The sequence below is a fragment of the Corylus avellana genome, chromosome ca8 (assembly GCF_901000735.1).
Source record: "Corylus avellana chromosome ca8, CavTom2PMs-1.0".
In the NCBI taxonomy this organism is placed as follows: domain Eukaryota; kingdom Viridiplantae; phylum Streptophyta; class Magnoliopsida; order Fagales; family Betulaceae; genus Corylus; species Corylus avellana.
This window is the reverse complement of record NC_081548.1, coordinates 19,482,440-19,493,799: the sequence shown is the minus strand read 5'-3', so window position 1 is coordinate 19,493,799 and position 11,360 is coordinate 19,482,440. Positions and strand designations below refer to the sequence as shown.

Here is an 11,360-nt window from a genome sequence, read left to right as displayed (position 1 = left end):
TTTTAATTTTTTTTACCAAACAAGTTTTTTTTTTTTTTTTTTTTTTTTTTTTTTTTCAAACAGACTTTTTGAGTGTTAAACACACGTTTAGGCCCCTCAAACGTATACCCAAGGTCCCAAAGAGACTCTTAGTTTGGTGATAATATATTTACTCTCATTAGAATTGTATCAAAATTACTAAAACACTCATAATATTTATAATAAAGTATTAATTTTTTTTTTGTTGTAAAAAAAAAAAAAAAAAACTGAATTTTTTTTTGGTTCAAATAGCTTTTAAATAGGCCCAAAACCACCCAATTATGGCCCAAAACCCTAAGGACCTATGGCCTATTCGGTTATGAATTTCTTAACACTAGCATTAAACCTAAAGAGGAAACCCAAATTTAGGTCCAAAATTCTATGCTCTTTATGTCTAAAGAAACTAAATTCTTTCTTTCTACTATTTAGACTAAATCTATATTAAGTTCATGTAAATCTCATGTTTAACTTTAAATCGAGCATATAAAAAGCATTTTTTTTAGAAACAAAATCCTTCTTGGTCGAAAATTTCATGCACAGATGTTTCTATAAAAAACAATCTTTTCCTGTTAAATTAAATCTAAGTTAATTTTGCATGTATCATTTCGTAAAAAATTCAAATCTAACCAATATATGAAAGCTTTTAACTTTAAATCTAGTTTATGAAAATCAATTTTTTTAAGAAACAAAATCCTTCTTGGTCGAAAATTTCAATTAAGCAAGTGTATTCTATGAAACAACATTTTCTTGCATTTTCTTTTGTAAAAAAAATCTATATTAAATATTTAAATCTAAGTTAATTTTGCATATATCATATCGTAAATAAAAAAAAAAAAAAAACAAAAAAACAAAAAAAAAAATCTAATCAAGATATGAAAGCTTTCAATCACAATTTTTAGTTTTAGAAACAGTTTCTTTTGGTCGAAATTTATGGACCTTTTTCTTTGATCTTACTTTATTAATCCTAATTACATAATATAGACAAATAACCCTATGATCACGCATGTGTAGTGTGTTTATGAAATATAACCAAAAGTTTTACATACCCTTTTGAAGGAGAGGACAGAATTGACAATCTATTATTGTTACAATTCAACAAGACAAAGCTTCTCCAATTTTAAACATAGTGTTGATTTGAGGAAAAATCCTTAAAAGAGAATGGATACGGCATCAATTATACATTCAATGTGCAAACCATTAAGCACCAAGTAACCCTTCGATGCGTCCAGGAGATCTCTCAATGGAAAATACTCGTAGATACCATAAACGATGCTAGGATCAGAGAACCAGCGCTCAACTGTAAAGTAAGAGTTTGTCATATTATTATATTTTCTTAGATTGATTTTTCATGTAACTTCTCAGGAGCATATTTTTGTGAAAATCAAGAGAACATACCTGTCTTCTCATGGTGATTGCCATGGATTTGGTCCTTTACTCGCAGCTTGTATTTTGCACACAATTTTTTGTTGGGAGGAAGAGTTTCGGATTCACCTAAGCAGAGATAGAGAGATAAGCATGTGCCTACTCCTGTTCCATTTCCCTTCGGATAGAGACTCAACTTCCTGTATCCAAAATATAAAGATAAAAGGTTGTGGACTTATAGAATAAGCTAGTAAAGCTATTTGAGATTGACATAGAGTAAAACGCCAATTACCATCTTCGCCCTTCAACAGTGAAATGCTCAGAGTAATAAATTTGATCTTTCATGTCTGTATAGTTGTCAATCCTCCAAGTGAAATAGTTACTTTGTGGTTCCTTTATCATTGACGAACACTCTCCTTTACCGGTACATTTAATAATAAAAACTTCTACCCTAAAGGCACAACTGTCATCGACAAGATAACTATTTGATAGATCATTGAGAGTATCATAGGAAAGCAATTGATCGAATTCCCATTCAGTCTTCAAGTTGTGAAAGCGTCTTACTCTCCCACTCACATCTAAGTTGTTGATGTTCACAAGCATTTGTAAAATCACATATCAAATCCCAATATAAATATATTAGCGAGATACATCTAGATGGACAAACTACAAGAGAAAACAAGTTTTGGGTGAAGGTACCTTGAATGCTAAGGTACTTGTTTCGGATTTGATCAAACACAAAGAATCTTATGTTCATGTTAACCTCCGACCCAAGTGGAAGACCCTCGGTAGCTGCTATTTCCAAGTATAGAGAAATGTAAGCGGTCCCATGGCTCTTCACTTTCCCATTTGGATAGAGTACTAATTTCCTAGACATGGAAATGAGAGTGCTGATATATTTTTTTATCCCAGAAAAAAAAAAAAAAAAAAAAAAAAAAACCAAAAAACCAAAAAACAGTTTATGAAAAGAGGAAGGGGATCCTCATAATGCATCATTTATAGTCGCCAACTTCAAACTGGCCGGATTCGCAATAATTTTCCTCTTCCATCTCTAACAGTAACGAGAAATTCTTTACTTGAAATATATAATGAGTTGGAGGGAGATCTCGAGTTGATCTTACGATTCCTGAGATTAAAAAAATAATCATAAAAAAAAAAAGAAAAAGAAATTAGATCGAAATGTGTCCAAGTCGCAGCATCAGAAGCAAGTACCCAACAATTAGTGAGAGCGCGAGAAAGAGAGAGAATCTACCAGTTTCATCATTGTCATCAGGGTGATGAGGATGGCAAGTTTTATCTTCCATGTCTTTCTTTTGAACTTTCATTTTTTCTAGGTGGTTCTGTACTCATTCGAAGGAGTCTGAATATATGGGTGACGGTGTACTCCATGGCCGTTTCCTTTTCTCTTGCCTGGGGACTTGGTCATACTTATTTCTCTCAATAGGATGAAAAAAGAACTTTTAAGTTTCCCAATAGGGTATTTTTATTTCTCCCAATAGGATGAGAAAAAAAGAAAAAAAGAAAAAGAAAATAAAGAGACAAATATATATAGTTGTAGTAGAAGGGAGAGAATGCACTATAAATGCTGTTGACTGTTGAGTATGTCTTCTAAATTGCATAAATCTAAACTATTAATTGTCTGGAGTCACTCGCCAAAAAAAAAAAAAAAAACCAGTCTGGAATCAACAAAGTTCCTTTAATAATCTATGTGAAATCGATAAATATGTATAAATAATTTGGGATTTTTCTACTAGAGTCAATTATTTATTTGATTGTCAATTCTAATCTAATTTTTTATGTTAATTATCTTATATATCCTTAAGTTAATCAAATAGTATTTTAAAAATCACCAATCCTCCTCGTATTATGGGATTGGAGGCATTTACATATTGCGGCCACCAAGGTGAAACATTCGAAGAATGGTAGAGAAATAAGAAGAAAAAAAAAAAAATTTAATCAAACCATTTTTAAGATTTGATTCAGTCGAAAATTCTAAACCAAAACAACCACCCTTTTATGTTGTGACCTTTTATGGGTGCCATTTATTATTACTGACAATTTAGAACCATTTAGAAAAAAAATATTAATTATTTAGGCCTCAAAATATCCAATCATAAAATTTTGATAATCAAATTAATCTCTCTCTCTCTCTCTCTCTCTCTCTCTATATATATATATATAAGAAAACTCTGCAAAGCTTATGAAAGGCTTTCTTTAACAAAAAAACTTGTTCATATTCTTTCAATAAAAATAATCAACTAATTAGCTTCTTGCGGTTTACTTTGCAACAGCTCCATGTTATTTGACTTGGGTTTGAGGAAATTTCCTTGGACCAGTTTAAAAGATTGACATGTATATTTTTTTTAATAAACTTAACACCTTCTCACACTGTTAACGGATCCCTTCTTCTATCAAATGAAATTATTTCTCCAACTTGTAATAAGTCGATCTCAGCACCATTCAAATACTTTTCAAAGGTTAGTCAATAATATTAATCTTCCCAATTTTCTCAGTTGTTCTCATTCAAAGAGAAAGATATCAAATATCTGGAGTTTCTTTTGTATATTATATTGATGATCCGATCCGCAAGGACCATGATTGGGAATTGTTTGATCGTCTTTCTCCGAGGAAGAGGCGAAACATAATCAACTTGAATTCGGAACAGCTATTCGAAATCTTAGTGAAAGACTGGATTTGTTATCTCATGTTTGCTTTTCGTGAAAAAAATACCAATTGAAGTAGCTGAGTCAACTATTCAATCAAATGATATTGAGCATGTTTCCCATCTCTTCTCGAGAACCAAGTGGGCTATTTCTTTGCAAAATTGTGCTCAATTTCATATGTGGCAATTCCGCCAAGATCTCTTCTTTAGTTGGGGGAAGAATCTGCACGAATCGGATTTTTTGAGGAACATATCGAGAGAGAATTGGATTTGGTTAGACAATGTGTGGTTGGTAAACAAGGATCGGTTTTTTAACAAGGTACGAAATGTATCGTCAAATATTCAATATGATTCCACAAGATCTAGTTTTGTTCAAGTAACGGATTCTAGCCAATTGAAAGGATCTTTTGATCAATCCAGAGATCATTTCGATTCCATTAGTAATGAGGATTCGGAATATCACACATTGATCAATCAACGAGATATTCAACAATTAAAAGAAAGATCGATTCTTTGGGATCCTTCCTTTCTTCAAACAGAACGAAATAATCATCTACTTCTGGAAGAAATTGAAGAATTTCTTGGGAATCCTACAAGATCCATTCGTTCTTTTTTCTCTGACAGATGGTCAGAACGAAATAACCTAATCCTTTTTTGGTAAGACCCGCATAGAAATATGCTAATGATGTGAGTAAAGCTAAAGCAACGGTAGTATTTATATCATTTGCAGGTGCGGCTAATTCCCCATGAGGTAATTGTATGATTTTCCAAGGTAAAAGAGCACCTGACCAATTCGAAACAAAAATAAATAGAAACAAAGTTCCAATAAAGGAAACCCATGGGCCATATTCTTCTCCAATCTGAGTTTTGCTCACATCTCGAATGAATTCAAGGACATATTCGAAGAAATTCTGAATGTCAGTAGGAATCGTTTGTGGATTACGAACAACTATAATGGCGGAACCTAATAAGATAGCAATTACAACCCAAGAAGTAATAAGTACTTAGGCATGGACTTGAAAACCTCCTATTTGCCAATAGAAATGTTGGCCAACTTCCACACCAGATATATCGTACAGCCCTTTTAGTAGTGTGTTGATAGAACATAATAGAACATTCATATTTCCCTCTTAAGGAAATAGAACTTTAAAAAGAATTATTTTGATTCAACCATCTATTTTTCGACTTGCCTACTTGAATTATATGTTTTGTATATTAACTAATTACATAATACCCCTATTACTTGTATCTCTTTTGTGCGATTAAGGAATGGTAACCGATTTCATAAATCTATGGAGTTCCCCAAATAATTTATTTATCTTATATCTTATTATTAATCACGTATTTCGTATAGCTAGAACGACCCTCACAAATTGCAAATACTAATTTGTTAAGAATTAATCAGATTAAAGCTATAACATCATCATTTGCTGGAATTGAAATATTTGCGAGATCCGGGTCACAATTTGTATCGATTAAACAAATCGTTGGAATTCCCAAAATGATACATTCCCGAAGAGCCGCATATTCTTCTTGCTGATCAACGATTATTACAATATCAGGTAATCCCGTCATATATTTAATCCCTCCCAGATATGTTTGCAAGTGAGATAATTGTCTCTTCAACATATTAGAAAAATGAATAGCTATTATTAGGATAAAAAAATGTGGAATAGAATAGCTAATCTTATTTCTTAGTTTGTTGATAACATATTACTTCAAAATATATATAATCAAGTAGTAATTATTTTTTTTTAAAAAAAATAAAATGCAAATTTTTTTGGTTCAAATGACTTCCCATTAGGCCCAAAACCCTAACGACACTTTCTATTGCCTTTTAGGTTTTGAATTTCTTAACGCTAGGCTTAAACTCCTAAGAGGAAACCAAATTTAGGCCCAAAATTCTATGCACTATATGTCTAAAGAAACTTAATTCTTTCTACTCTTTACATTAAATCTATATTAAGTTCAAGTAAAGCTCATGTTTAACTTTAAATCGAGTATATAAAAATCATTTTATTTAGAAACAAAATCCTCCTTGGTCGAAAATTTCATGCATAGATATTTCTATGAAAACAATATTTTCTTGTTAAATTAAATCTAAGTTAATTTTGCAGGTATCATTTCATCAAAAATTCAAATCTAATCAATATATGAAAGCGCTTATATTTAACTTTAAATAGTCTATGAAAATCAATTTCTTTTTAGAAACAAAATCCTTCTTGGTCGAAAATTTCAAGCCAGTGTATTTCTATGAAAACAAATATTTTCTTCGTTTATTTATTTATTTTTTATTTTTTATAAAAAAACAAATCTAGATTAAATCTAAGTTTATTTGCATGTATCATATCATAAAGAAAAAAACAAATCTAATCAAGATATGAAAGCTTTCAATCAAAATTTTAGTTTTAGAAACAAAAAGTTTCTTTCGGTCGAAATTTATAGACCTTTTTCTTTGATTTTTGCTTCTTTATTAATCCTAATTAAATAACATAGACAAATAACACTATGATCACATATTTGTGTTTATTAAATAAAACCAAAGTTTTATGAAAATCTTTTATCTCTTTGAAGCTTTGGGGAGTTCGGCCAATCTTTTTTTAAGGATTAATAACTTTTTTGGTATCTCGGTTTACACGTTTTTATTTTTTTTCTAATTAAAGGCGTGACAAATCTGATACCTCACCTGTGGGAAAAGAGTCAAATACAAAATCAATAGCTTCATTGATTTCTGTCAGTCCCATTAACGAAATTTTCACGTGTCACTCCCATAATATGCCACGTGTCCTAAAAATTAAAATGATAATAATAATAATTAAACAATATAAAAAAAAAAAGGCTCTCTCGATGCTCTTCTTGCTTCCTTTCTCCTTCTCCCTCGTCGTCTACCCAACCCTCCACCTCCTCACCGATCCTTTCCCCCAAAACACCCAAGTCCTCCTTCGTGCCCACCCTTTTGATTTCCATACCCACCATCATCAACAAGAACCTATCTTCTCCAACAACGAACTCTTTTCTCTCCTCTACTCCCCTTTATCTGCGCCTTCTCTCTACTCGCTGTCGGCTCCATCACCTTCATTGTCTACCATGACTTCCATGCAGAATCAAAACCTCATTCAACGCATAATCAAAACAAAACTAAATCAAAACCAAAGTTGTCGCCGAGAAAATCGAAGGCTTACAGTAATCTTCAGATCTGGAAAAATTTCTATAAACTAAATACAAAGCAAAATGTCTTGTCCTTGTGATTCACACTAAATTTTTTGTTTATTTATTTATTTATATTTTGAAGTCTTTTTTGGATCTGGGCGAAGAGGATGCCCATCTTCTAAGTCCCAGCTCCAGGTCCAAATATCTTCCTCTTTTTTGCTTTTGTGTTTGGCGGTGGAGACCTTGTCGCCGGCACTAACTGTGGAGGAATTGAAGCTTCCGGAGCTCTCCTTTGGGCTTCCAGAGAAGTGTCGAAGCTTCTCCGTCACTGTTTCCTTTGAATTCGAGCCCGAATTCGCTGAACCCACACTTAGATTAAAATCCAGCATTTTTTTCCTACTAAATTCACTTCCAACAAAAATCGTCTCTTAAGAAAATAAAATTCTTTGCATTACGGCTAACAATAGCTAGTAAAACAATGAAATTAATATCAGTGAGAGAGTGAGAGAGATTGCTTTTTTCTTCTCTCAATTTCTTCCTCTCCGTTTTTGGTTCAGGTGGAGAGTGGCCGGTGAATTGGAAGGAATCATAGCCAGTTGTGTGATTTTCATGCAGAGAGAAAACGAGGACCTCAAAATTTCATTTATTATTATTATTATTATTATTATTAATTATTTTTAATTTTAGGCAACATGTCGCGATATTAATGGAGATGATGTGGACTTCCGTTAGTTGGGACTGACAAAACCTAACGAAGGTAGTGATTCCGTCTTTTCCCATATGTGAGGTACTAGATTTGTCACATTCTAAAACGTGTAAACCGAGGTACCAAAAAAATTATTAATCATTTTTTTAAAGAAATACTTACCCAAAAGTACTACTTCATAGCACAAAAATACTTGATATATATATATATTAACCAGTGCAATGGATTGAACATAATTAAACTTTGAGGACATGCAAATAGAAAACTTTTACATACCCATCTGAAGAAAAGAAAAATAAGAGGACAGAATTGGCAATCTATTATTGTTACCAATTACCATTCAATGAGACAATGCTTCTCCAATTTAAACATAGTGTTAATTTGAGGAGAAATCTTTAAAAAAGAACAGATATGGCATCGATTTGGCATTCAATGAACAAACCATCACGTACCAAGTAGCCCTTTGATTCGTCCCGGAGATCTCTCAATGGCAAAAACTCGTGGACACCATAACCGATACGATCAGAGAACCAATGGTCAACTGTAAGGTAAGAATTGGTCATATTATTAGATTTTTTTAGATTGGTTTTTCGTGTAACTTTTCAGGAAAATTTTCTTCTGTTGAGGTCAAAAAGAAATGAAGGCTTAGAGCATATATATATATATATATTTGTGAAAATCAAAAGAACAGACCTGTCTTTTCATGGTGATTGCCATGGATTTGGTCCCTTACTCGCAACTTGTATTTTGCACACAATTTTTTGTTGGGAGGAATAGTTTCTGAATCACCTAAGTAGAGATAAAGAGACAAGCATGTGCCTGCTCCTGTTCCTAATCCCTTCGGATTGAGTCTCAACTTCCTGTATCCAAAATATATAGATAAAAGGTTGTGAACTAACAGAATAAGTAAAGTTATTTGAGATTGACATAGAAGAGCAAAACGCAAATTACCATCTTCGCCCTTCAACAGTGAAATGCTCAGAGTATAGTTCATCTTTCATGTTTGTATAGTTGTCAATCCTCCAAGTGAAAATATTACTTTGAGGTTCATTTATCATTGACAAACTCTCCCCTTTGCCATTATATTTAATAAGAAAAACTTCTGCCCCCAAGACACAAGTGTCGTTAACAAGATAACCATTTGATGAATCATTGAGAGTATCATGAGAAAGCAACTGATCGAATCCCCATTCAGTCTTCAATTTATGGAAGCGTCTTACCCTCCCACTCGCATCTAAGTTGTTGAGGTTCACAAGCAGTTGTAAATATATTAGCGAAATATATCCAGATGGACAAACTGCAAGTGAAGCTTTAAACTTAAAGCTCAAGTCTAAGATTGTGTACAATATTTACTAAGTTTTTGGCGAAGGTACCGTGAATACTCAGGTACTTGTCTCGGATTTGATCAAACACAAAGAATCTTATGTGCACATTAACCTCCCAGCCAAGTGGAAGGTCATTGGTAGCTGCTATTGCCAAGTATAGAGAGATGTGACCGTTCACATTGCTATTCTTTTTTCCATTTGGGTAAAGTACCAATCTCCTAGACATAGAAATGAAAATGCTCATATTTTTTTATCCGAAAAAAAAAGAAAGAAAAATAAACTGAAAGGAGAAGGGGGGAGGGGAGGGGGGATGGGAATTTCCTGAAATTAGACTGCCTGAATTTCTGAGCCTAAGTAAGGAGACTACGGGCCCCACCTACTCTAGTCAGCCTAAGGTGTCAGCCAACCTGCCCAAGGTAAGTGGAGCCCATAGTCCCGTTCCTTAGGTTGCTCAGTTCAATGAAATTCGGACAACCTAACTTCCGGGGGTCCCAATATGAAGGAGAGTCCTCAAGATGAACCATTGATAGCCGCCAACTTCAAACTCGCCCGAGTTACATTTTTCCTCCTCCATCCCTAACAGTTTTGGGAAATTCTTGATTTGAAATGTATAATGAGCTGGTGGAAGATCTCTAGTTGATTGAACGATTCCTGATTTTTTATTTTTTTGAAAAAAAAAATCAGATTAAAAAAATATGAAGCTAATTATTGTGATACTTTTTTTGCATGTTGATAGTTAATTATATATTGAATCAGAAGCCATTGGGTTGGACAGTAGAGTGGTTCTTAAATTTCCAAATTTATTATATCAAACCTTAATTTGCCTAATTTATTTAGCCAATTGGTAGCTCTCTACCTCTAAAGAGGGGAATTTTGGGTTCTATCCATTGTATTCGAAATAATTTTGACAGAAGTATTAGGATAGCGTATTCAATCCCATAATTTAGTACATCTATTTACCTTACATATATAATTGACCTAAAGTAGATTGTGAATCGCTAGCCTGGAGTTGAATTTTACCCTCTTCAAAAATATACTACGAAATAAATAAAAGTTTATAATATATATGACTGAAATGCAGCTTAGAGTTAGAGTACTTGACTAAGTTGCTCCATCATGCTGGTTTTTAAGTTTATTTTTCAACATTGCTAAACTTTAACTCAAATACATGTTTGAGAGGCAAGCAAGAATTGGCCATGCAGCTTTTTCATAAATACACTAAGAACATAAAGCAAGTCACCAAAAATCAGAGAGAGAGGGTATACCAGTTGCATCATTGTCAGCAGAAAGAGGGTATACCACTTCCATGCCTTTCTTTTGAACTCTTTTCTCCTGCTTCTGATATTCTGAGGAAGCTCAAAGAACTACGGCCCTGCATGCATTAAGGAAGGAGTTTCAATATATCTGGGCTACTCCACGGTCGTTTCATTCTCCTGCATGGTCACTTCTGTTACATTTTTTTTTTCCCCTAAACGACTTTGTTACTTAGTGAATAGCTCTCAAGGGATTCAGCCACACAACTCAAGAGAAGGGAAAGAAGAAAATGATTCCCTAAACGACTTTGTTACTTCGTGAATAGCTCTCAAGGGATTCAGCCACACAACTCAAGTGGAAGGGAAAGAAGAAAATGATTGAATTACACTATTGATGTACGTACAACGGTGTTGCTCTGCTCACATGGAGGCTCTTAGAACATGCATGCATTGTGATATGCGATTTTGAATGCTATAAAAAATTTTGGCTTTTCTTAATGAAAGCCAATTAATTTTCAGATGAGATGATTAAAGACTCAATCTAACACACACAATCCTTAGATATAAGAAAATTGGGTAAAATCTCAATGAGTCACCTCAAAGAACAAAATCTGTTTAATTTATCCATTCTAATATGAACAAAGTTTTCCTTCAAATTGGGTTGAAGAAAAATTTTCAAATCTATTCTATGATATGTGTAACTTTTCATGTAAAAAACACATGTTTTTTAAATAACATGTGAGAAGTACATGATTTTTTAATAAAATTTCTTCCAACTTTGTTTTGCAATTTAAAAAAATGTGATTCTCACATGAAAAGTGACACGTGTCATTTTTATAGAATATGTTTGAAGAATTTCTTCCAAACTCAATTTGGAGGAAAAC

The 11,360-nt window shown here is 33.0% G+C and overlaps 1 protein-coding gene and 1 pseudogene across 1 annotated transcript; both read right to left on the bottom strand.

Moving 5' to 3' along the window:
• Positions 1–1,166: 1,166 nt before the first annotated feature.
• Positions 1,167–2,257, bottom strand: LOC132191002 (MATH domain and coiled-coil domain-containing protein At1g31390-like). Its single transcript, XM_059606024.1, has 4 exons — positions 2,080–2,257; positions 1,673–1,958; positions 1,414–1,580; positions 1,167–1,315 (listed from the first exon to the last, which is right to left on the bottom strand). The coding sequence occupies exons 1-4, from the start codon at positions 2,255–2,257 to the stop codon at positions 1,167–1,169; spliced, it is 780 nt and encodes a 259-aa protein (XP_059462007.1).
• A 2,375-nt stretch (positions 2,258–4,632) lies between these two features.
• LOC132191001 (ATP synthase subunit a, chloroplastic-like) lies at positions 4,633–5,163 on the bottom strand (annotated as a pseudogene).
• Positions 5,164–11,360: the final 6,197 nt, after the last annotated feature.

What these genes read in the sequence shown, in the direction of transcription:
- LOC132191002 (XM_059606024.1), bottom strand. Translation starts at nt 2,257, where the DNA reads ATGTCTAGGAAATTAGTACTCTATCCAAATGGGAAAGTGAAGAGCCAT. An exon ending in CAAGTACCTTAGCATTCAAG is followed by an intron (nt 1,959 to 2,079) that starts GTACCTTCACCC and finishes TCAACAACTTAG; the next exon opens with ATGTGAGTGGGAGAGTAAGA. An exon ending in ACTGTTGAAGGGCGAAGATG is followed by an intron (nt 1,581 to 1,672) that starts GTAATTGGCGTT and finishes TTTTGGATACAG; the next exon opens with GAAGTTGAGTCTCTATCCGA.